Source organism: Oncorhynchus nerka, unplaced genomic scaffold (genome assembly GCF_034236695.1).
Source record: "Oncorhynchus nerka isolate Pitt River unplaced genomic scaffold, Oner_Uvic_2.0 unplaced_scaffold_2286, whole genome shotgun sequence".
NCBI lineage: Eukaryota > Metazoa > Chordata > Actinopteri > Salmoniformes > Salmonidae > Oncorhynchus > Oncorhynchus nerka.
This window is the reverse complement of record NW_027039009.1, coordinates 10,556-36,616: the sequence shown is the minus strand read 5'-3', so window position 1 is coordinate 36,616 and position 26,061 is coordinate 10,556. Positions and strand designations below refer to the sequence as shown.

The 26,061-nt window shown below is 45.0% G+C and overlaps 1 protein-coding gene across 1 annotated transcript; it reads left to right on the top strand.

Moving 5' to 3' along the window:
- The first annotated feature begins 1,072 nt into the window (after nt 1-1,072).
- Nucleotides 1,073-25,517, top strand: LOC135567250 (exostosin-1a-like). The gene is made up of 9 exons (XM_065014674.1): nt 1,073-1,184; nt 1,672-1,791; nt 2,287-2,419; nt 12,241-12,359; nt 16,718-16,813; nt 17,070-17,159; nt 20,576-20,736; nt 22,782-22,953; nt 24,199-25,517. Exons 1-9 carry the CDS (start codon nt 1,116-1,118, stop codon nt 24,382-24,384), a joined length of 1,146 nt encoding a protein of 381 aa, XP_064870746.1. The 5' UTR covers nt 1,073-1,115; the 3' UTR covers nt 24,385-25,517.
- The last annotated feature ends 544 nt before the right edge of the window (nt 25,518-26,061 follow it).

Genomic DNA, 26,061 nt, shown 5'->3' with positions numbered 1-26,061 from the left:
ACTAGTGGTGTCCTGTCCTCATGGAACCAGACACAATACTAGTGGTGTCCTGTCCTCATGGAACCAGACACAATACTAGTGGTGTCCTGTCCTCATGGAACCAGACACAATACTAGTGGTCCTGTCCTCATGTCCTGTCCTCAGTGGTCCTGTCCTCAACCAGACACAATACTAGTGGTGTCCTGTCCTCATGGAACCAGACACAATACTAGTGGTGTCCTGTCCTCATGGAACCAGACACAATCCCTCATGGAACCAGACACAATACTAGTGGTGTCCTGTCCTGTCCTCATGGAACTAGACACAATACTAGTGGTGTCCTGTCCTCATGGAACCAGACACAATACTAGTGGTGTCCTGTCCTCATGGAACCAGACACAATACTAGTGGTGTCCTGTCCTCATGGAACCAGACACAATACTAGTGGTGTCCTGTCCTCATGGAACTAGACACAATACTAGTGGTGTCCTGTCCTCATGGAACCAGACACAATACTAGTGGTGTCCTGTCCTCATGGAACCAGACACAATACTAGTGGTGTCCTGTCCTGTCCTCATGGAACCAGACACAATACTAGTGGTGTCCTGTCCTCATGGAACCAGACACAATACTAGTGGTGTCCTGTCCTCATGGAACCAGACACAATACTAGTGGTGTCCTGTCCTCATGGAACCAGACACAATACTAGTGGTGTCCTGTCCTGTCCTCATGGAACTAGACACAATACTAGTGGTGTCCTCATTGTGTTAGAGAATAGTGTTGACACAAGCACCATAATACACTACTATTAGGCTCTGTCATAACAGTGACATGTTTACCAAGGATAGTAACTCCTCCAGTCCCAGTATAGTCATTACTGTTTTTTTATTTTTTTAAACCTTTATTTAACTAGGCAAGTCAGTTAGGAACAAATTCTTATTTTCAATGACTGCCTAGAAACAGTTGGTTAACTGCCTGTTCAGGGGCAGAACGACAGATTTGTACTGTCAGCTCGGGGATTTGAACTTGCAACCTTCCAGGTTACTAGTCCCAACGCTCTAACCACTAGGCTACCCTGCCTGTGTGTCGGCCTGCAGGCTGCCTGTGTACCTGTGATACTCAGTAACGGCTGGGAGATGCCCTTCTCGGAGATCATCCACTGGAACACAGCAGCTGTGATCGGGGACGAACGACTGCTACTTCAGGTGACGTAGATATTATAATCCTGTGTTCACCAGGTAACGAACGCTAACTCGACTGAATGGTCTGTTTGACTGAATGGTCTGTTTGACTGAATGGTCTGTTTGACTGAATGGTCTATTTGACTGAATGGTCTATTTGACTGAATGGTCCATTTGACTGAATGGTCTATTTGACTAAATGGTCTATTTGACTAAATGGTCTATTTGACTGAATGGTCTATTTGACTGAATGGTCCATTTGACTGAATGGTCCATTTGACTGAATGGTCCATTTGACTGAATGGTCTATTTGACTGAATGGTCTGTTTGACTGAATGGTCTGTTTGACTGAATGGTCTATTTGACTGAATGGTCTATTTGACTGAATGGTCTATATGACTAAGTGGTCTATATGACTGAATGGTCTGTTTAACATGTCCAGTGTCTCTGACTGTTTGATTGACAGATCACGTCACTGTCACTCGTTCTGACTGTAGTTCTGTTGTTCCAGATTCCGTCTACGGTGCGTTCCATTCACCAGGACAACATCTTGTCTCTCAGACAGCAGACCCAGTTCCTGTGGGAGGCCTACTTCTCTTCTGTAGAGAGGATAGTACTCACAACACTAGAGGTAAGAGGACCGTATACTGCTGCTCCTGCTACTACTACTGCTACTATTACTACTACTACTACTACTACTACTACTACTACTACTGCTACTAATACTATGACTACTACTACTATTACTGCTACTACTACTACTGATACTACTACTATTACTACTACTACTATTACTATTACTACTACTATTACTACTAATACTATTACTACTTCTATTACTACAACTACTACTACTGCTACTACTACTACTACTGCTACTAATTCTACTATTACTACTACTTCTACTATTACTATTACTACCACTACTATTACTACCACCACTACTAGTACTAGTACTACTAGTAGTAACAGGTGTTTGTCAGAGAGCTACTCAGAAGCCTTCTTGGACGTAGCTCTGCTTGGGTGCCTCTTGATGGTTCAGGTAATCCTCGACCAGTGAATTGTCTTGTTAGCAGCTTTGATTATTACTATTGTTGATTTGACTCTGTTTCTCTCCCTGCACCAGATCATCCATGACCGGGTGCTCCAGCATGCAGCCCGTAGTAACCTGATGTGGAACAGTCTTCCCGGAGGTCTCTACTCCCTGCCTCAGTACTCCTCATACTTGGGAGACTTCCCTTTCCACTATGCCAAGCTAGGTGAGTCCTGCAACTATCTTCAGATAGATCTCAAATGTGCATCGAAGTTCATCCATGTGGATGGTCATGAATTTGGTTCTCCGGGCATTACGACAGGGGTACCGCAAGGTTCTATTTTAGGCCCTGTTCAGTTCCCCATTTAAACCTCCTATCTGGTAGACTTCCCCGCTCTCCAAAGCCAGGTGAGTCCTACTGTAACATAACGTGTGGTGTTGTTCCACGAGCATCTACATGCTCCCACTTGTATTGCTCAGATCTTCCACTACACCAAGCTACAACTCGGTGAGTCTTGTCACCATCTGTTAAAGAGTACCCAGAACGTTAACGCGGATGGTTGTAAAATCTTGTTTCCATGACATTACAAAAGAGTGTACCAAAAGCCTCTATTTTAGGCCCAGTCCTTTTACCATTTCTGTAAATTACATTGGTAAAACGGGGGAGAGAAATGTAGATTAATCTGTATTTTATATTTTATTTATTTATTTTATTTCACCTTTATTTAATAGGTAGGCTAGTTGAGAACAAGTTCTCATTTACAACTGCAACCTGGCCAAGATAAAGCAAAGCAGTGCGACAGAAACCACAACACAGAGTTACACATGGAGTAAACAACAACACAGAGTTACACATGGAGTAAACAACAACACAGAGTTACACACGGAGTAAACAACAACACAGAGTTACACACGGAGTAAACAACAACACAGAGTTACACACGGAGTAAACAACAACACAGAGTTACACACGGAGTAAACAACAACACAGAGTTACACACGGAGTAAACAACAACACAGAGTTACACACGGAGTAAACAACAACACAGAGTTACACACGGAGTAAACACAACACAGAGTTACACACGGAGTAAACAACAACACAGAGTTACACACGGAGTAAACAACAACACAGAGTTACACACGGAGTAAACAACAACACAGAGTTACACACGGAGTAAACAACAACACAGAGTTACACACGGAGTAAACAACAACACAGAGTTACACACGGAGTAAACAACAACACAGAGTTACACACGGAGTAAACAACAACACAGAGTTACACACGGAGTAAACAACAACACAGAGTTACACACGGAGTAAACAACAACACAGAGTTACACACGGAGTAAACAACAACACAGTTACACACTGACAACAACACAGTTACACACGGAGTAAACAACAACACAGAGTTACACATGGAGTAAAACAAACATAGTCAATAACACTGATTGTTGATGACACTCTTCTACATTCATGTGCTCCCTTATATAGATGCATATCACATCCGTTAGCAATATTGTGTGTTCGTTGTATATTCTGGGAAGTCACATATCAGCCTACTACCATACACTTGTGGAATAATCTCCAAAGGTCTCTCAAAAGTGGATGATTTGGTGTCCAGCGGTAATTCAGATGGCTGGATGAGGACCTTCAAAGTGGATGATTTGGTGTCTGAGGGTAATTCAGATGGCTGGATGAGGACCTTCAAAGTGGATGATTTGGTGTCCAGGGTAATTCAGATGGCTGGATGAGGACCTTCAAAGTGGATGATGATTTGGTGTCCAGGGATGATTTGGTAATTCAGACGGCTGGATGAGGCCCAGATGGCTGGATCAAAGTGGATGATTTGGTGTCCAGGGGTAATTCAGACGGCTGGATGAGGTCCTTCAAAGTGGATGATTTGGTGTCCAGGGGTAATTCAGACGGCTGGGATGAGGCCCTTCAAAGTGGATGATTTGGTGTCCAGGGTAATTCAGACGGCTGGATGAGGTCCTTCAAAGTGGATGATTTGGTGTCCAGGGGTAATTCAGACGGCTGGATGAGGTCCTTCAAAGTGGATGATTTGGTGTCCAGGGGTAATTCAGATGGCTGGATGAGGTCCTTCAAAGTGGATGATTTGGTGTCCAGGGGTAATTCAGATGGCTGGATGAGGCCCTTCAAAGTGGATGATTTGGTGTCCAGGGTAATTCAGATGGCTGGATGAGGCCCTTCAAAGTGGATGATTTGGTGTCCAGGGTAATTCAGACGGCTGGATGAGGTCCTTCAAAGTGGATGATTTGGTGTGGATGAGGTCCAGGGGTAATTCAGACGGCTGGATGAGGCCCTTCAAAGTGGATGATTTGGTGTCCAGGGGTAATTCAGACATGGGGTATGATTTGGTGTCAGGGTAATTCAGATGGCTGGATGAGGTCCTTCAAAGTGGATGATTTGGTGTCCAGGGGTAATTCAGATGGCTGGATGAGGCCCTTCAAAGTGGATGATTTGGTGTCCAGGGTAATTCAGACGGCTGGATGAGGTCCTTCAAAGTGGATGATTTGGTGTCCAGGGGTAATTCAGACGGCTGGATGAGGCCCTTCAAAGTGGATGATTTGGTGTCCAGGGGTAATTCAGATGGCTGGATGATTTGGTCCAGATGGCTGGATGAGGACAAAGTGGATGATGGTGTCCAGGGTAATTGGTGGATGAGGTCCTGAGGGTAATTCAGATGGCTGGATGAGGTCCTTCAAAGTGGATGATTAGGTGTCCAGGGGTAATTCAGATGGCTGGATGAGGCCCTTCAAAGTGGATGATTTGGTGTCCAGGGGTAATTCAGACGGCTGGATGAGGCCCTTCAAAGTGGATGATTTGGTGTCCAGGGGTAATTCAGATGGCTGGATGAGGACCTTCAAAGTGGATGATTTGGTGTCCAGGGGTAATTCAGATGGCTGGATGAGGACCTTCAAAGTGGATGATTTGGTGTCCAGGGGTAATTCAGACGGCTGGATGAGGCCCTTCAAAGTGGATGATTTGGTGTCCAGGGGTAATTCAGATGGCTGGATGAGGTCCTTCAAAGTGGATGATTTGGTGTCTGAGGGTAATTCAGATGGCTGGATGAGGTCCTTCAAAGTGGATGATTTGGTGTCCAGGGTAATTCAGACGGCTGGATGAGGACCTTCAAAGTGGATGATTTGGTGTCCAGGGTAATTCAGATGGCTGGATGAGGACCTTCAAAGTGGATGATTTGGTGTCCAGGGTAATTCAGATGGCTGGATGAGGTTTGGTGTCCTTTAAAGTGGATGAGTTTGTTTTCCAAATGATTCCTTTAAAGTGGATGATTTGGTGTCCAGGGTAATTCAGACGGCTGGATGAGGACCTTCAAAGTGGATGATTTGGTGTCCAGGGTAATTCAGATGGCTGGATGAGGACCTTCAAAGTGGATGATTTGGTGTCCAGGGTAATTCAGACGGCTGGATGAGGACCTTCAAAGTGGATGATTTGGTGTCCAGGGTAATTCAGATGGCTGGATGAGGTCTCTCAAAGTTGATGGTTTGGTGTCCAGGGGTAATTCAGACGGCTGGATGAGGCCCTTCAAAGTGGATGATTTGGTGTCCAGGGGTAATTCAGACGGCTGGATGAGGCCCTTCAAAGTGGATGATTTGGTGTCCAGGGTAATTCAGACGGCTGTGGATGAGGGTAATTCAGACGGCTGGATGAGGCCCTTCAAAGTGGATGATTTGGTGTCCAGGGGTAATTCAGACGGCTGGATGAGGCCCTTCAAAGTGGATGATTTGGTGTCCAGGGGTAATTCAGACGGCTGGATGAGGTCCTTCAAAGTGGATGATTTGGTGTCCAGGGGTAATTCAGATGGCTGGATGAGGACCTTCAAAGTGGATGATTTGGTGTCCAGGGTAATTCAGACGGCTGGATGAGGCCCTTCCAGGGTAAAGGCTGGATGAGGTTTGTGGATGATTTGGTGTCCAGGGGTAATTCAGACGGCTGGATGAGGCCCTTCAAAGTGGATGATTTGGTGTCCAGGGGTAATTCAGACGGCTGGATGAGGACCTTCAAAGTGGATGATTTGGTGTCCAGGGGTAATTCAGACGGCTGGATGAGGACCTTCTGACTGAAGAATGTGTTTGTTTTCTATGATTGTGTTTTGTATCTCTGTTTTTGCTTTTCCAATTGTATTGATACAATACACACACACACACACACACACACACACACACACACCGACTTGAGAGCAGGTTAACGTCATTTATTAGGATGAGTCTTGTCCTGGATGCAGTACTGAGTCATTTCTGCCACAAAGTCAAAATGGTCTATATTGTAAGAATTCATGGGAAGAAAATGTGCTTTTTGGTCTTAATCTAAGTTTAGGCATTAGGGTTAGCAGTGTGGTTAAGGTTAGGGTTAGGTGTGGTTAGGTTAGGGTTAGGCATTAGGTTAGCAGTGGTTAGGGTTAGGCATTAGGGTTAGCAGTGTGGTTAAGGTTAGGGTTAGGCATTAGGGTTAGCAGTGTTAGGGTTAGGGTTAGGGTTAGCAGTTAAGGTTAGGGTTAGCATTAGGGTTAGGTTAGTGGGTTAGCAGTTAGGCATTAGGGTTAGCAGTGTGGTTAGGGTTAGGCATTAGGGTTAGCAGTGTGGTTAGGTTAGGCATTAGGTTAGCAGTGTGGTTAGGTTAGGCATTAGGGTTAGCAGTGTGGTTAGGGTTAGGCATTAGGTTAGCAGTGTTAGGTTAGGGTTAGGCATTAGGGTTAGCAGGGTTAGGCATTAGGGTTAGCAGTGTTAGGGTTAGGCATTAGGTTAAGTGGGTTAGGCTAGGTTAGGCATTAGGGTTAGCAGTGTGGTTAGCAGTGGTTAGGGTTAGGCATTAGGGTTAGCAGTGTGGTTAGGGTTAGGGTTAGGCATTAGGGTTAGCAGTGTGGTTAGGGTTAGGCATTAGGGTTAGCAGTGTGGTTAAGGTTAGGCATTAGGGTTAGCAGTGTGGTTAAGGTTAGGGTTAGGCATTAGGGTTAGCAGTGTGGTTAGGGTTAGGCATTAGGGTTAGCAGTGTGGTTAGGGTTAGGCATTAGGGTTAGCAGTGTGGTTAGGGTTAGGCATTAGGGTTAGCAGTGGTTAGGTTAGGGTTGGGTTAGGCATTAGGGTTAGCAGTGTGGTTAAGGTTAGGGCATTAGGGTTATTGGGTTAGCAGTGTGGTTAGGTTAGGCATTAGGTTAGCAGTTAGGGTTAGGCATTAGGTTAGGTTAGGTTAGGTTAGCAGTGTGGTGGGTTAGGCATTAGGTTAGCAGTGGGTTAGGCATTAGGGGTTAGGTGTAGGCATTAGGTTAGCAGTTAGGGTTAGGCATTAGGGTTAGCAGTGTGGTTAAGGTTAGGCATAGGGTTAGCAGTGTGGTTAAGGTTAGGTTAGGCATTAGGGTTAGCAGGTTAGGCTAGGGTTAGGCATTAGGGGCAGCAGGTTAGGTTAGGCATTAGGGTTAGCAGGGTTAGGGGTTAGCAGTGTGGTTAGGTTAGGCATTAGGGTTAGCAGTGTGGTTAGGGGCATTAGGGTTAGTGTGGTTAGGGTTAGGCACAGGGTTAGCAGTGTGGTTAGGGTTAGGCATTAGGGTTAGCAGTGTGGTTAGGGTTAGGTTAGGTTAGCAGTGTGGTTAGGGTTAGGCATTAGGGTTGCAGTGTGGTTAGGGTTAGGCATTAGGGTTAGGCTAGGCATTAGCAGTGTGGTTAGGGTTAGGCATTAGGGTTAGCAGTGTGGTTAGGTTAGGGTTAGGCATTAGGGTTAGCAGTGTGGTTAGGGTTAGGTTAGGGTTAGGGTTAGCAGTGTGGGGGTTAGCAGTGTGGTTAGGGTTAGGCATTAGGGTTAGCAGTGTGGTTAGGGTTAGGCATTAGGGTTAGCAGTGTGGTTAGGGTTAGGCATTAGGGTTAGCAGGGTGTGGGCAGGTGTTAGGCATTAGGGTTAGCAGTGTGGTTAGGGTTAGGCATTAGGGTTAGCAGTGTGGTTAGGGTTAGGCATTAGGGTTAGCAGTGTGGTTAGGGTTAGGCATTAGGGTTAGCAGTGTGGTTAGGTTAGGCATTAGGGTTAGCAGTGTGGTTAGGGTTAGGCATTAGGGTTAGCAGTGTGGTTAGGGGCATTAGGTTAGGTTAAGGTTAGCATTAGGGTTAGCAGTGTTAAGGTTAGGTTAGGGTTAGGCATTAGGGTTAGCAGTGTGGTTAGGTTAGGCATTAGGGTTAAGTGGTTAAGGGTTAGGCATTAGGGTTAGCAGTGTGGTTAGGCATTAGGGTTAGCAGTGTGGTTAGGGTTAGCATTAGGGTTAGCAGGTTTAGGCTAGGTTAGGCATTAGGGTTAGCAGTGTGGTTAGGGTTAGGCATTAGGCTTAGCAGTGGGTTAGGGTTAGGCATTTGTGGTTAAGGTTAGGTTAGGCATTAGGGTTAGCAGTGTGGTTAGGTTAGGCATTAGGGTTATTAGGGTTAGGGTTAGTGTGTGGTTAGGGTTAGGCATTAGGGTTAGCAGTGTGGTTAAGGTTAGGCATTAGGGTTAGCAGTGTGGTTAGGTTAGGCATTAGGTTAGCAGTGGTTAGGGTTAGGCATTAGGTTAGCAGTGTGGTTAGGGTTAGGCATTAGGGTTAGCAGTGTGGTTAGGGTTAGGCATGTAGGGGTTAGGCATTAGGGTTAGCAGTGTGGTTAAGGTTAGGCATTAGTTAGCAGTGTGGTTAGGTTAGGCATTAGGGTTAGCAGTGTGGTTAGGGTTAGGGTTAGGGTTATTAGGGTTAGCAGTGTGGTTAGGGTTAGGGTTAGGCATTAGGGTTAGCAGTGTGGTTAGGGGTTAGGGTTAGGCATTAGGGTTAGGGTTAGTGGGTTAGCAGGTTTAGGGTTAGGCATTAGGGTTAGCAGTGGGTTAGGGTTAGGCATTAGGGTTAGCAGTGTGGTTAGGGTTAGGCATTAGGGTTAGCAGTGTGGTTAGGGTTAGGCATTAGGGTTAGCAGTGTGGTTAGGGTTAGGCATTAGGGTTAGCAGTGTGGTTAAGGTTAGGGTTAGGCATTAGGGTTAGCATGTAGGGGTTAGGCAGGGTTAGCAGTGGTTAGGGTTAGGGTTAGGCATTAGGGTTAGCAGTGTGGTTAGGGTTAGGGTTAGGCATTAGGGTTAGCAGTGTGGTTAGGTTAGGTTAGGCATTAGGTTAGCAGTGTGGTTAGGGTTAGGGTTAGGCATTAGGGTTAGCAGTGCATTAGGGTTAGCAGTGTGGTTAGGGTTAGGTTAGGGTTAGCATTAGGGTTAGCAGTGTGGTTAGGGTTAGGCATTAGGGTTAGCAGTGTGGTTAGGGTTAGGCATTAGGTTAGCAGTGTGGTTAGGGTTAGGCATTAGGGTTAGCAGTGTGGTTAGGGTTAGGCATTAGGGTTAGCAGTGTGGTTAGGGTTAGGCATTAGGGTTAGCAGTGTGGTTAGGTTAGGCATTAGGTTAGCAGTGTTTAGGCATTAGGGTTAGCAGTGTGGTTAGGGTTAGGCATTAGGGTTAGCAGTGTGGTTAGGGTTAGGCATTAGGGTTAGCAGTGTGGTTAGGGTTAGGCATTAGGGTTAGCAGTGGTTAGGTTAGGCATTAGGGTTAGCAGTGTGGTTAAGGTTAGGTTATTAGGGTTAGGGTTAGCAGTGTGGTTAGGTTAAAATTAGGCATTTAAGGTTAGGTTAGCAGTGTGGTTAGGGTTAGGTTAGGCATTAGGGTTAGCAGTGTGGTTAGGGGTTAGGCATTAGGGTTAGCAGTGTGGTTAAGGGTTAGGCATTAGGGTTAGCAGTGTGGTTAGGGTTAGGCATTAGGGTTAGCAGTGTGGTTAGGGTTAGGCATTAGGGTTAGCAGTGTTAAGTTAGGGTTAGGCATTAGGGTTAGCAGTGTGGTTAAGGTTAGGCATTAGGGTTAGCAGTGTGGTTAGGGTTAGGCATTAGGGTTAGCAGTGTGGTTAGGGTTAGGCATTAGGGTTAGCAGTGTGGTTAAGGTTAGGCATTAGGGTTAGCAGTGTGGTTAAGGTTAGGCATTAGGGTTAGCAGTGTGGTTAAGGGTTAGGCATTAGGGTTAGCAGTGTGGTTAGTGGCATTAGGTTAGCAGTGTGGTTAAGTTAGGCATTAGGGTTAGCAGTGTGGTTAAGGTTAGGCATTAGGGTTAGTTTAGGGTTAGGCATTAGGGCTAGGTTAAGGTTAGGCATTAGGGTTAGCAGTGTGGTTAGGGTTAGGCATTAGGGTTAGCAGTGTGGTTAGGGTTAGGCATTAGGGTTAGCAGTGTGGTTAGGGTTAGGCATTAGGGTTAGCAGTGTGTTAGGGTTAGGCATTAGGGTTAGCAGTGTTAAGGTTAGGCATTAGGGTTAGGGTTAGCAGTGTGGTTAGGTTAGGCATTAGGTTAGTGTGGTTAAGGTTAGGCATTAGGGTTAGCAGTGTGGTTAAGGTTAGGCATTAGGGTTAGCAGTGTGGTTAGGGTTAGGCATTAGGGTTAGCAGTGTGGTTAAGGTTAGGCATTAGGGTTAGCAGTGTGGTTAGGGTTAGGCATTAGGGTTAGCAGTGTGGTTAGGGTTAGGGTTAGGCATTAGGGTTAGCAGTGTGGTTAAGGTTAGGCATTAGGGTTAGCAGTGTGGTTAGGGTTAGGCATTAGGGTTAGCAGTGTGGTTAAGGTTAGGCATTAGGGTTAGCAGTGTGGTTAAGGTTAGGCATTAGGGTTAGCAGTGTGGTTAAGGTTAGGCATTAGGGTTAGGCATTAGGGTTAGCAGTGTGGTTAAGGTTAGGGTTAGGGTTAGCAGTGTGGTTAAGGTTAGGCATTAGGGTTAGCAGTGTGGTTAGGGTTAGGCATTAGGGTTAGCAGTGTGGTTAAGGTTAGGGTTAGGCATTAGGGTTAGCAGTGTGGTTAGGGTTAGGCATTAGGGTTAGCAGTGTGGTTAAGGTTAGGCATTAGGGTTAGCAGTGTGGTTAAGGTTAGGCATTAGGGTTAGCAGTGTGGTTAAGGTTAGGCATTAGGGTTAAGGTTAGGTTTAAATCCAGATTGTATGACTTTGGGGCTGTGCCAAGCTAGTGACCACTCTACAGAGCTTCCTCCAGATCACGATTCGGGAAACAAAACTCTAACCTTCGTCTTGGAAGGTCGTTAAGTTAACCCGGTGACTGACGCAATCGTCTACCTGGACACAGTGGACACCCCACCCCACACAAATTAAATTGGGAGCCAGATGAAACTACGGCTGGAGCTCATCGAGCACCCGCTGTCACACAGACTTATTTATGGGTGAAAAGAAACAGCTACTCTTTTCTCTCTCAGTCCCTGATGACTTTCAACCCATCGGAGAGACGAGCTGAGTTGTGCTCTGGTCACCGGGGGGGGGGGGATACTGGATTGGGAGAATGAGGAACGATCCTAGTGTTTAATATTCTGACTGGCAGTTAGCTACTGTATTCATTGGCTATATCACTGTTGAGTTGAATTGATTTTTTTTTTTTACAGGGACAGTGCACATTAATCAACTTTCAGTAAAAGTGCCGGTTTTAGCCAGCCGGCTAATTTTCAACCGAAGTCCCTGCTAGTGTGAACGGATGTGAAACGGCTAGTTTAGTTAGCGGCGTTGCGCGCTAAATAGCTTTTCAATCGGTGACACCACTTGCTCTGAGACCTTGAAGTAGTAGTTCACCTTGCTCTGCAAGGGCCGCGGCTTTTGTGGAGCGATGGGTAACGATGCTTCGAGGGGTGACTGTTGTTGATGTGTGCAGAGGGTCCCTGGTTCGCGCCCGGGTCGGGGCGAGGGGACGGTCTAAAGTTAAACTGTTACACTAGACTGTGCCTGAAACAAGGCATCATGATGAGATGCAAGGAGGGACACATTTCCAGCATCTTTGGTGTTAATATATAAATAATCTAGAGAACATTGTTGACTTTGACATTCGTCCTGTGCATCTCAGTAGGTAAGAGCATTGGCGTTAGCCGTGCCAGGGTTGTAAAGGTTCAATTCCTGCAGGGATCAATCACACTCATAAATGTATGCACGGACGACTGGAAGTGGCTCTGATGTAGTGAATATTGTTGTTATTTGGCTGCGTTTCAGGTATCAAGCCTCGTCCCAAGTTCACGGCGATCATCCATGCTGTGACTCCCCTGGTCTCCCAGTCTCAGCCCATCCTCAAGCTACTGGTGGCTGTCGCCAAGTCCCAGCACTGTGTCCAGGTAGACTAACTCACATCTCAACACTGTGTCCAGGTAGACTAACTCACATCTCAACACTGTGTCCAGGTAGACTAACTCACATCTCAACACTGTGCCCAGGTAGACTAACTAACTCACATCTCAGCACTGTGTCCAGGTAGACTAACTAACTCACATCTCAACATTGTGTCCAGGTAGACTAACTAACTCACATCTCAACACTGTGTCCAGGTAGACTAACTAACTCACATCTCAGCACTGTGTCCAGGTAGACTAACTCACATCTCAACACTGTGTCCAGGTAGACTAACTCACATCTCAACACTGTGTCCAGGTAGACTAACTCACATCTCAACACTGTGTCCAGGTAGACTAACTAACTCACATCTCAACACTGTGCCCAGGTAGACTAACTAACTCACATCTCAGCACTGTGTCCAGGTAGACTAACTCACATCTCAGCACTGTGTCCAGGTAGACTAACTCACATCTCAACACTGTGTCCAGGTAGATTAACTCACATCTCAACACTGTGTCCAGGTAGACTAACTAACTCACATCTCAACACTGTGTCCAGGTAGACTAACTGACTCACACCTCTACACTGTGTCCAGGTAGACTAACTAACTCACATCTCAACACTGTGTCCAGGTAGACTAACTCACATCTCAACACTGTGCCCAGGTAGACTAACTCACATCTCAACACTGTGTCCAGGTAGACTAACTAACTCACATCTCAACACTGTGTCCAGGTAGATTAACTCACATCCCAGCACTGTGTCCAGGTAGATTAACTAACTCACATCTCAACACTGTGTCCAGGTAGACTAACTAACTCACATCTCAGCACTGTGTCCAGGTAGACTAACTCACATCTCAACATTGTGTCCAGGTAGACTAACTCACATCTCAACACTGTGTCCAGGTAGACTAACTAACTCACATCTCAACACTGTGTCCAGGTAGACTAACTAACTCACATCTCAGCACTGTGTCCAGGTAGACTAACTAACTCACATCTCAACACTGTGTCCAGGTAGACTAACTAACTCACATCTCAGCACTGTGTCCAGGTAGATTAACTAACTCACATCTCAACACTGTGTCCAGGTAGACTAACTAACTCACATCTCAACACTGTGTCCAGGTAGACTAACTAACTCACATCTCAACACTGTGTCCAGGTAGACTAACTAACTCACATCTCAACACTGTGTCCAGGTAGACTAACTCACATCTCAACACTGTGTCCAGGTAGACTAACTAACTCACACCTCTACACTGTGTCCAGGTAGACTAACTCACATCTCAACATTGTGTCCAGGTAGACTAACTAACTCACACCTCAACACTGTGTCCAGGTAGATTAACTAACTCACATCTCAACACTGTGTCCAGGTAGATTAACTCACATCTCAACACTGTGTCCAGGTAGACTAACTCACATCTCAACATTGTGTCCAGGTAGACTAACTAACTCACACCTCAATACTGTGTCCAGGTAGACTAACTAACTCACATCTCAACACTGTGTCCAGGTAGATTAACTCACATCTCTACACTGTGTCCAGGTAGACTAACTCACATCTCAACATTGTGTCCAGGTAGACTAACTAACTCACACCTCAACACTGTGTCCAGGTAGACTAACTAACTCACATCTCAACACTGTGTCCAGGTAGATTAACTCACATCCCAGCACTGTGTCCAGGTAGACTAACTAACTCACATCTCAACACTGTGTCCAGGTAGACTAACTCACATCTCAACACTGTGTCCAGGTAGACTAACTAACTCACACCTCTACACTGTGTCCAGGTAGACTAACTGACTCACATCTCAACACTGTGTCCAGGTAGACTAACTAACTCACATCTCAGCACTGTGTCCAGGTAGACTAACTCACATCTCAACACTGTGTCCAGGTAGACTAACTCACATCTCAACATTGTGTCCAGGTAGACTAACTAACTCACATCTCAACACTGTGTCCAGGTAGACTAACTCACATCTCAACACTGTGTCCAGGTAGACTAACTAACTCACACCTCTACACTGTGTCCAGGTAGACTAACTCACACCTCAACACTGTGTCCAGGTAGACTAACTGACTCACACCTCTACACTGTGTCCAGGTAGACTAACTAACTCACATCTCAACACTGTGTCCAGGTAGACTAACTCACATCTCAACACTGTGTCCAGGTAGACTAACTAATTCACATCTCAACACTGTGCCCAGGTCACTCCCAGCACCACATGCCCATATGTGCTCATCATGAGTCATAAGAATGAACCCAGAAATCCCTCAGCAACCTAACCTTGTAGAAAGTAGATTTTTGGCTCCTCTGGTGGCAGGCCGGCCAAGTCTCAGTACTTTTGTCTAGGTAACAGCTAGCGCCATGCTGTACGTGGTTGGCATTGATAGCGCCATGCTGTAAGTGGTTGGCATTGATAGAATGAACCCAGAAATATAACTCCTTCTGCAACAAGAACCTTGTTATTTTGAGTTTAGATGTATAATTATATGTCTGTGTTGCACATGTCATGTTGTCACCCATATACAGTGGGGAGAACAAGTATTTGATACACTGCCCGATTTTGCAGGTTTTCCTACTTACAAAGCACCTATGATAAAAACTACAGACCTCTACATGCTCTGTAAGTAGGAAAACCTGCACCTTTATCAATGTTACGTGAATGTGTTCTTTTATATCAGGTTATCATAATTCATATACAGTTGAAGTCGGAAGTTTACATACACTTAGGTTGGAGTCATTAAAACTCGTTGTTCAACCACTCCACAAATTTCTTGTTAATTAACAAACTATAGTTTTGGCAAGTCGGTTAGGACATCTACTTTGTGCATGACACAAGCAATTTTCCCAACAATTGTTTACAGACATATTATTTCACTTATAATTCACGGTGTCACAATTCCAGTGGGTCAGAAGTTTACATACACTAAGTTGCCTTTAAACAGCTTGGAAAACTCCAGAAAATGATGTCATGGCTTTAGAAGCTTCTGATAGGCTAATTGACATCATTTGAGTCAATTGAGGTGTACCTGTAGATGTATTTCAAGGCCTATCTTCAAACTCAGTGCCTCTTTGCTTGACATCATGGGAAAAATCAAAATAAATCAGCCAAGACCTCAGAACAAAAATTGTAGACCTCCACAAGTCTGGTTCATCCTTGGGAGCAATTTCCAAACACTTGAAGGTACCATGTTCATCTGTACAAACAATAGTAAGCAAGTATAAACACCATGGAACCACACAGCCTTCATCCCGCTCAGGAAGGAGATGCGTTCTGTCTCCTAGAGATGAACGTACTTTGGTGCGAAAAGTGCAAATCAATCCCAGAACAACAGCAAAGGACCTTGTGAAGATGCTGGAGGAAACAGATACAAAAGTACTTTTATCCACAGTAAAATGAGTCCGATATTGACATAACCTGAAAGGCCGCTCAGCAAGGAAGAAGCCACTGCTCCAAAACCACCATAAAAAAGCCAGACTACGGTTTGCAACTGCACATGGGGACAAAGATCGTACTTTGTAGAGAAATGTCTGATGAAACAAAAGTAGAACTGTTTGGCCATAATGACCATCGATATGTTTGGAGGGAAAAGGGGGAGGCTTGCAAGTTGAAGAACACCATCCCAACCGTGAAGCACGGGGTGGCAGCATCTTGTTGTGGGGGGATTTGCTGAAGGAGGGACTGGTGCGCATCACAAAATAGATGGCATCATGAGGGAGGAAAATGTGGATATATTGAAGCAACATCTCAAGACATCAGTCAGGAAGTTAAAGCTTGGTCGCAAGTGGGTCTTCCAAATGCACAATGACCCCAAGCATACTTCCAAAGTTGTGGCAAAATGGCTTAAGGACAACAAAGTCAAGGTATTGGAGTGGCCATCACAAAGCCCTGACCTCAATCCTATAGAAAATTTGTGGGCAGATCTGAAAAAGCGTGTGCGAGCAAGGAGGCCTACAAACCTGACTCAGTTACACCAGCTCTGTCAGGAGGAATGGGCCAAAATTCATCCAACTTATTGTGAGAAGTTTGTGGAAGGCTACCCGAAACATTTGACCCATGTTAAACAATTTAAAGGCAATGCTACCAAATACTAATTGAGTGTATGTACACTTCTGACCCACTGGGAATGTGATGAAAGAAATAAAAGCTGAAATAAATCATTCTCTCTACTATTATTATTCTGACATTTCACATTTAAAAAATAAATAAATTGGTGATCCTAACTGACCTAAAACAGGGACATTTTACTAGGATTAAATGTAGTAGCTTTTGGTTGTGATATAATCCATCCGAAAGAAAACGTAATTTCATGTTTAAATGTATGTCATATTTTTCCAGGTGATCGTCCTATGGAACTGTGACAAGCCCCTCCCGGCCAAACACCGCTGGCCTGCCACCGCCGTACCTGTCCTGGTCATAGATAGAGAGAGCAAGGTGAGTCCTCAGTACCTGTCCTGGTCATAGATGGAGAGAGCAAGGTGAGTCCTCTTCCCCTATAGCTTCACATACATCAATGTGCTGATGGATACAGAGAAAAGTCTAAATGTAGCCCAAGTAAGCACATTCTAGTCACGGGTATTGATTGTTCTCAGATATTTAGGTACTTGTATTGATTGTTCTCAGATATCTAGGTACTTGTATTGATTGTTGTTGCAGTGACGAGCCCTACTGTTTGTTGCTGTGTCTTCAGGTGATGAGCAGTCGTTTCCTGCCCTATGACACAATACCAACAGACGCCGTTCTGAGTCTGGACGAGGATACAGTTCTCTCTACTACTGAGGTGAGTTACTGCCAGGAGTTTATTACCGTATGTAAACTAAAGGGGGTACCACAGGGTTCTATTTTAGACCCAGTTCTCTCTACTACTGAGGTGAGTTACTGCCAGGAGTTTATTACCGTATGTAAACTAAAGGGGGTACCACAGGGTTCTATTTTAGGCCCAGTTCTCTCTACTACTGAGGTGAGTTACTGCCAGGAGTTTATTACCGTATGTAAACTAAAGGGGGTACCACAGGGTTCTATTTTAGACCCAGTTCTCTCTACTACTGAGGTGAGTTACTGCCAGGAGTTTATTACCGTATGTAAACTAAAGGGGATACCACAGGGTTCTATTTAAGGCCCAGTTCTCTCTACTACTGAGGTGAGTTACTGCCAGTAGTTTATTACCGTATGTAAACTAAAGGGGGTACCACAGGGTTCTATTTTAGGCCCAGTTCTCTCTACTACTGAGGTGAGTTACTGCCAGGAGTTTATTACCGTATGTAAACTAAAGGGGGTACCACAGGGTTCTATTTTAGACCCAGTTCTCTCTACTACTGAGGTGAGTTACTGCCAGGAGTTTATTACCGTATGTAAACTAAAGGGGGTACCACAGGGTTCTATTTAAGGCCCAGTTCTCTCTACTACTGAGGTGAGTTACTGCCAGTAGTTTATTACCGTATGTAAACTAAAGGGGGTACCACAGGGTTCTATTTTAGGCCCAGTTCTCTCTACTACTGAGGTGAGTTACTGCCAGGAGTTTATTACCGTATGTAAACTAAAGGGGATACCACAGGGTTCTATTTTAGGCCCAGTTCTCTCTACTACTGAGGGGAGTTACTGCCAGGAGTTTATTACCGTATGTAAACTAAAGGGGGTACCACAGGGTTCTATTTTAGACCCAGTTCTCTCTACTACTGAGGTGAGTTACTGCCAGGAGTTTATTACCGTATGTAAACTAAAGGGGGTACCACAGGGTTCTATTTTAGGCCCAGTTCTCTCTACTACTGAGGTGAGTTACTGCCAGGAGTTTATTACCGTATGTAAACTAAAGGGGGTACCACAGGGTTCTATTTTAGGCCCAGTTCTCTCTACTACTGAGGTGAGTTATTGCCAGGAGTTTATTACCGTATGTAAACTAAAGGGGGTACCACAGGGTTCTATTTTAGGCCCAGTTCTCTCTACTACTGAGGTGAGTTACTGCCAGGAGTTTATTACCGTATGTAAACTAAAGGGGGTACCACAGGGTTCTATTTTAGACCCAGTTCTCTCTACTACTGAGGGGAGTTACTGCCAGTAGTTTATTACCGTATGTAAACTAAAGGGGGTACCACAGGGTTCTATTTTAGGCCCAGTTCTCTCTACTACTGAGGGGAGTTACTGCCAGAAGTTTATTACCGTATGTAAACTAAAGGGGGTACCACAGGGTTCTATTTTAGGCCCAGTTCTCTCTACTACTGAGGTGAGTTACTGCCAGGAGTTTATTACCGTATGTAAACTAAAGGGGGTACCACAGGGTTCTATTTTAGACCCAGTTCTCTCTACTACTGAGGTGAGTTACTGCCAGGAGTTTATTACCGTATGTAAACTAAAGGGGATACCACAGGGTTCTATTTAAGGCCCAGTTCTCTCTACTACTGAGGTGAGTTACTGCCAGTAGTTTATTACCGTATGTAAACTAAAGGGGGTACCACAGGGTTCTATTTTAGGCCCAGTTCTCTCTACTACTGAGGTGAGTTACTGCCAGGAGTTTATTACCGTATGTAAACTAAAGGGGGTACCACAGGGTTCTATTTTAGACCCAGTTCTCTCTACTACTGAGGTGAGTTACTGCCAGGAGTTTATTACCGTATGTAAACTAAAGGGGGTACCACAGGGTTCTATTTAAGGCCCAGTTCTCTCTACTACTGAGGTGAGTTACTGCCAGTAGTTTATTACCGTATGTAAACTAAAGGGGTACCACAGGGTTCTATTTTAGGCCCAGTTCTCTCTACTACTGAGGTGAGTTACTGCCAGGAGTTTATTACCGTATGTAAACTAAAGGGGATACCACAGGGTTCTATTTTAGGCCCAGTTCTCTCTACTACTGAGGGGAGTTACTGCCAGGAGTTTATTACCGTATGTAAACTAAAGGGGGTACCACAGGGTTCTATTTTAGACCCAGTTCTCTCTACTACTGAGGTGAGTTACTGCCAGGAGTTTATTACCGTATGTAAACTAAAGGGGGTACCACAGGGTTCTATTTTAGGCCCAGTTCTCTCTACTACTGAGGTGAGTTACTGCCAGGAGTTTATTACCGTATGTAAACTAAAGGGGGTACCACAGGGTTCTATTTTAGGCCCAGTTCTCTCTACTACTGAGGTGAGTTATTGCCAGGAGTTTATTACCGTATGTAAACTAAAGGGGGTACCACAGGGTTCTATTTTAGGCCCAGTTCTCTCTACTACTGAGGTGAGTTACTGCCAGGAGTTTATTACCGTATGTAAACTAAAGGGGGTACCACAGGGTTCTATTTTAGACCCAGTTCTCTCTACTACTGAGGGGAGTTACTGCCAGTAGTTTATTACCGTATGTAAACTAAAGGGGGTACCACAGGGTTCTATTTTAGGCCCAGTTCTCTCTACTACTGAGGGGAGTTACTGCCAGAAGTTTATTACCGTATGTAAACTAAAGGGGGTACCACAGGGTTCTATTTTAGGCCCAGTTCTCTCTACTACTGAGGTGAGTTACTGCCAGGAGTTTATTACCGTATGTAAACTAAAGGGGGTACCACAGGGTTCTATTTTAGGCCCAGTTCTCTCTACTACTGAGGTGAGTTACTGCCAGGAGTTTGTTACCGTATGTAAACTAAAGGGGGTACCACAGGGTTCTATTTTAGGCCCAGATCTCAAATCAAATCAGAGTTTATTTGTCACGTGCGCTGAATACAACAGGTGTAGTAGACCTTACAGTGAAATGCTGAATACAACAGGTGTAGTAGACCTTACAGTGAAATGCTGAATACAACAGGTGTAGTCGACCCTAAAGAGAAATACTTACTTACAGGCTTCAACCAATAGTGCAAAAAAGGTATTAGGTGAACAATAGGTAGGTAAAGAAATTAAACAACAGTAAAAAGACAGGCTATATACAGACACTGGTTAGTCGGGCTGATTGAGGTAGTATGTACATGTAGATATGGTTAAGGTGACTATGCATATATGATGAACAGAGAGCAGCAGTAGTGTAAAAGAGGGGTTGGCGGGTGGTGGGTGAGACACAATGCAGATAACCGGTGTTCACCCTTTTATATAAATTACAAAAACTGTCAACTTCATATATATATGCTGGATGCACTGTCACAACAGATGAGCTGAATGGAAGGATTGCATCATATACTGTAGTTGTATTACGAGCTATAGGTGCTCAATGTTAAACCACTCTCTCCCGTTTTTGCAGGTGGACTTTGCTTTCACGGTGTGGCAGAGTTTCCCAGAGAGGATTGTGGGATACCCGGCCAGGAGTCATTTCTGGGACAGCAACAAGGAGAGGTGGGGTTACACCTCCAAGTGGACCAACGACTACTCTATGGTCCTGACAGGAGCTGCTATATACCACAGGTGAGAAGAATCTGGTTTGTTAAATTAGGGCTGAAACAAAACGGGGCAGGAGGGTAGTTAGCTCTCCAGGAGTAGGATCGGGATACCGTTGAGCCCTCAGCTTTCACTGTTTCATATCAAAACAGCTATAGGGGAGCTGAATGAACTCTGACTCCCAACTAATGTTACCTGTCCTCTAGACATTACCACTACCTGTCTTTACCTGGAGATATTACCACTACCTGGAGATATTACCACTACCTGGAGATATTACCACTACCTGTCTTTACCTGTAGATATTACCACTACCTGTAGATATTACCACTACCTGTCTTTACCTGTAGATATTACCACGACCTGTAGATATTACCACTACCTGTAGATATTACCACGACCTGTAGATATTACCACTACCTGTAGATATTACCACTACCTGTAGATATTACCTCTACCTGTAGATATTACCACTACCTGTCTTTACCTGTAGATATTACCACTACCTGTCTTTACCTGTAGATATTACCACTACCTGTAGATATTACCACTACCTGTAGATATTACCACTACCTGTCGATATTACCACTACCTGTCTTTACCTGTAGATATTACCACTACCTGTCTTTACCTGTAGATATTACCACTACCTGTAGATATTACCACTACCTGTAGATATTACCACTACCTGTCGATATTACCACTACCTGTCTTTACCTGTAGATATTACCACTACCTGTAGATATTACCACTAGCTGTAGATATTACCACTACCTGTAGATATTACCACTACCTGTCTTTACCTGTAGATATTACCACTACCTGTCTTTACCTGTAGATATTACCACGACCTGTAGATATTACCACTACCTGTAGATATCACCACTACCTGTCTTTACCTGTAGATATTACCACTACCTGTCTTTACCTGTAGATATTACCACTACCTGTAGATATTACCACTACCTGTCTTTACCTGTAGATATTACCACTACCTGTAGATATTACCACTACCTGTCTTTACCTGTAGATATTACCACGACCTGTAGATATTACCACTACCTGTAGATATTACCACTACCTGTAGATATTACCACTACCTGTCTTTACCTGTAGATATTACCACTACCTGTAGATATTACCACTACATGTAGAGATTACCACTACCTGTCTTTACCTGGAGATATTACCACTACCTGTAGATATTACCACTACCTGTAGATATTACCACTACCTGTCTTTACCTGTAGATATTACCACTACCTGTAGATATTACCACTACCTGTCTTTACCTGTAGATATTACCACTACCTGTAGATATCACCACTACCTGTAGATATCACCACTACATGTAGATATTACCACTACCTGTAGATATTACCACTACCTGTAGATATTACCACTACCTGTCTTTACCTGTAGATATTACCACTACCTGTAGATATTACCACTACCTGTAGATATTACCACTACCTGTCTTTACCTGTAGATATTACCACTACCTGTAGATATTACCACTACCTGTCTTTACCTGTAGATATTACCACTACCTGTAGATATTACCACTACCTGTAGATATCACCACTACCTGTAGATATTACCACTACCTGTAGATATTACCACTACCTGTAGATATTACCACTACCTGTCTTTACCTGTAGATATTACCACTACCTGTAGATATCACCACTACCTGTAGATATTACCACTACCTGTCGATATTACCACTACCTGTAGATATTACCACTACCTGTAGATATTACCACTACCTGTAGATATCACCACTACCTGTAGATATTACCACTACCTGTAGATATCACCACTACCTGTAGATATTACCACTACCTGTCTTTACCTGTAGATATTACCACTACCTGTAGATATTACCACTACCTGTCTTTACCTGTAGATATTACCACTACCTGTAGATATTACCACTACCTGTATATATTACCACTACCTGGAGATATTAGCACTACCTGTCTTTACCTGTAGATATTACCACTACCTGTAGATATTACCACTACCTGTCTTTACCTGTAGATATTACCACTACCTGTCTTTACCTGTAGATATTACCACTACCTGTACACCAGTTACCTGCCGGCTAGTCTGAGGGACCTGGTGGACCAGCTGTCTAACTGTGAAGACATCCTGATGAACTTTCTGGTGTCAGCCGTCACCAAGCTGCCGCCCATCAAGGTCACCCAGAAGAAACAGTACAAGGAGACTATGATGGTGCAGGTGAGGTCTTTCTGGTCTTTCCCGTTTGGTCTGCTTAGGTACAACAGGAGATATTACTATAGAGCTGTCACGGTCGTCATAAAGGAGTAGCGTGGTACATTTACATTTACATTTAAGTCATTTAGCAGACGCTCTTATCCAGAGCGACTTACAAATTGGTGCGTTCACCTTATGACATCCAGTGGAACAGCCACTTTACAATAGTGCATCTAGGTCTTTTAAGGGGGGTGAGAAGGATTACTTTATCATATCCTAGGTATTCCTGAAAGAGGTGGGGTTTCAGGTGTCTCCGGAAGGTGGTGATTGACTCCGCTGTCCTGGCGTCGTGAGGGAGTTTGTTCCACCATTGGGGGGCCAGAGCAGCGAACAGTTTATTTTCATCCATTTTCAACATTTTGGTATGTTTTCATCCTTTTTATTAGGAAGAGAGAACTCATAACAAAAACAAAAAACAAAGCGACCAAACGAAACGTGAAGCTCAGGGAGTAGTGCTCACAGGCAACAATACCTAGACAAGATCCCACAAAGCACAAAGGGGAAATGGCTGCCTAAATATGATCACCAATCAGAGACAACGATATAAACAGCTGCCTCTGATTGCGGAATCATACCAGGCCAAAATAGATATATAATTACCTAGATGACCCAGCCTAGTCACACCCCGACCTAACCAACATAGAGAATAACAGGCTCTCTATGGTCAGGGCGTGACAAGAGCATAGAGGAGTTTACACAAACACATCCAACTAACTTTTCAGATGCAGGGTACAATAACATTTAATTTATTAACATTGAATTTGAGCCTTCTCAGGAACAACTCTGGCTTTGAGTCCCTGGCTTCTGTACCATATCTGTAGGGGAAAATGGTGATAAAGATCATTCTTTCTTTATTTCCCATTTCTCAGTAAGTGCACAGGAAGCGCACAGGAAGTGCACAGGAAGTGCCGTGGCTTTTTAATGTTATTTTTTATTTCCTTTAATGTTCCTGATGACTTCAACAGACGCCACAGGTTCCACCTGCGTTGTTATTGATGTTTCTTATTGTTGCGTAAATAGATTTGGTTTCTGGCCTGAAACAAATAAACAAACCAATAACTACAGTAAAACCATCAACTTTAATTGGTAACATTATGAATCCATCAGTACTAATCTCTCTCTCTCTCTCTGTCTCTCTCTCTCTCTCTGTCTCTCTCTCCCCCCTCTCTCTCTCTCTCCCCCTCTCTCTCTCTCTCTCTCTCCCTACAGACCTCTAGAGCGTCTCGGTGGGCCGACCCAGACCACTTTGCCCAGCGACAGAGCTGCATGAATAAATTTGCCAGCTGGTTTGGCAGCATGCCCCTGGTGCACTCTAATATGCGTCTAGACCCGGTGTTGTTTAAAGACCAGGTGTCCATACTGAGAAAGAAATACAAGGACATAGAGAGACTATAACCAGCCTGAGACCCCTGCTGCCCCCTTGAAGGACAGGAGAGTAGAGGGATGGGAGACACACAGAGACCCTCCCAGAGAGAAGGGAGGAACAGGAGAAGAAACGAGAGGAGAGGACAGGGCGCTGTGGAGCCAGGACGCCACGACCCTCCCAGAGAGAAGGGAGGAACAGGGGAAGAAACGAGAGGAGAGGACAGGGCGCTGTGGAGCCAGGACGCCACGACACTCCCAGAGAGAAGGGAGGAACAGGGGAAGAAACGAGAGGAGAGGACAGGGCACTGTGGAGCCAGGACGCCACGGTAGACCCTCCCAGAGAGAAGGGAGGAACAGGGGAAGAAACGAGAGGAGAGGACAGGGCGCTGTGGAGCCAGGACGCCACGACCCTCCCAGAGAGAAGGGAGGAACAGGGGAAGAAACGAGAGGAGATGACAGGGCGCTGTGGAGCCAGGACCCTCCCAGGGTTGACCCTCCTAGAGAGAAGGGAGGAACAGGGGAAGAAACGAGAGGAGAGGACAGGGCACTGTGGAGCCAGGACGCCACGACCCTCCCAGAGAGAAGAGAGGAACAGGGGAAGAAACGAGAGGAGAGGACAGGGCACTGTGGAGCCAGGACGCCACGTCCCTCCCAGAGAGAAGAGAGGAACAGGGGAAGAAACGAGAGGAGAGGACAGGGCACTGTGGAGCCAGGACGCCACGATTGACCCTCCCAGAGAGAAGGGAGGAACAGGGGAAGAAACGAGAGGAGAGGACAGGGCGCTGTGGAGCCAGGACGCCACGCGTCTTCCACCCACACTCTCCATCCTTGTACGCTGTTGCTGGTGCCAACAGTGGTAACCGTGACAACCCAGGCTGTATTTTGGTAGGAGCTGTACACAGACAGAAAACTAGTTCATGCACAAATGACAACATGGACGTCTGGGGGTTCCACGTTCCACGTTCTTCCCCTCACAAGACCTGGTGAACCACTATAATCACACAGCCCTCACCTAGTCAGCCCCCACTATAATAACAATATATACTATCTAACACAACTGTTTATGCAAAGAAACAAAATTTTTACTTCTGGGTGGTCCCAGGAATCGAACCCACTATCAAGACTAACACCCACAGTCATCAATAAAGACTCTCTTCTTTGTCCATCTTCAACTCTCATTCACATTAACATGATCCGATTGATTTGAGTTGACACACATTCATCATCTTTAGAGTTAAAAGGACACTAAAGGGGGTTTTGGCATCTACTGACCCAGAGTCAGATGAGGTCCTTTATCTACTGACCCAGAGTCAGATGAGGTCCTTTATCTACTGACCCAGAGTCAGATGAGGTCCTTTATCTACTGACCCAGAGTCAGATGAGGTCCTTTATCTACTGAGCCAGAGTCAGATGAAGCCCTTTATCTACTGACCCAGATTCAGATGAGGTCCTTTATCTACTGACCCAGAGTCAGATGAGGCCCTTTATCGACTGACCCAGAGTCAGATGAGGTCCTTTATCTACTGACCCAGAGTCAGATGAAGCCCTTTATCTACTGACCCAGAGTCAGATGAGGCCCTTTATCTACTGACCCAGAGTCAGATGAAGCCCTTTATCTACTGACCCAGAGTCAGATGAGGTCCTTTATCTACTGACCCAGAGTCAGATGAGGTCCTTTATCTGCTGACCCAGAGTCAGATGAAGCCC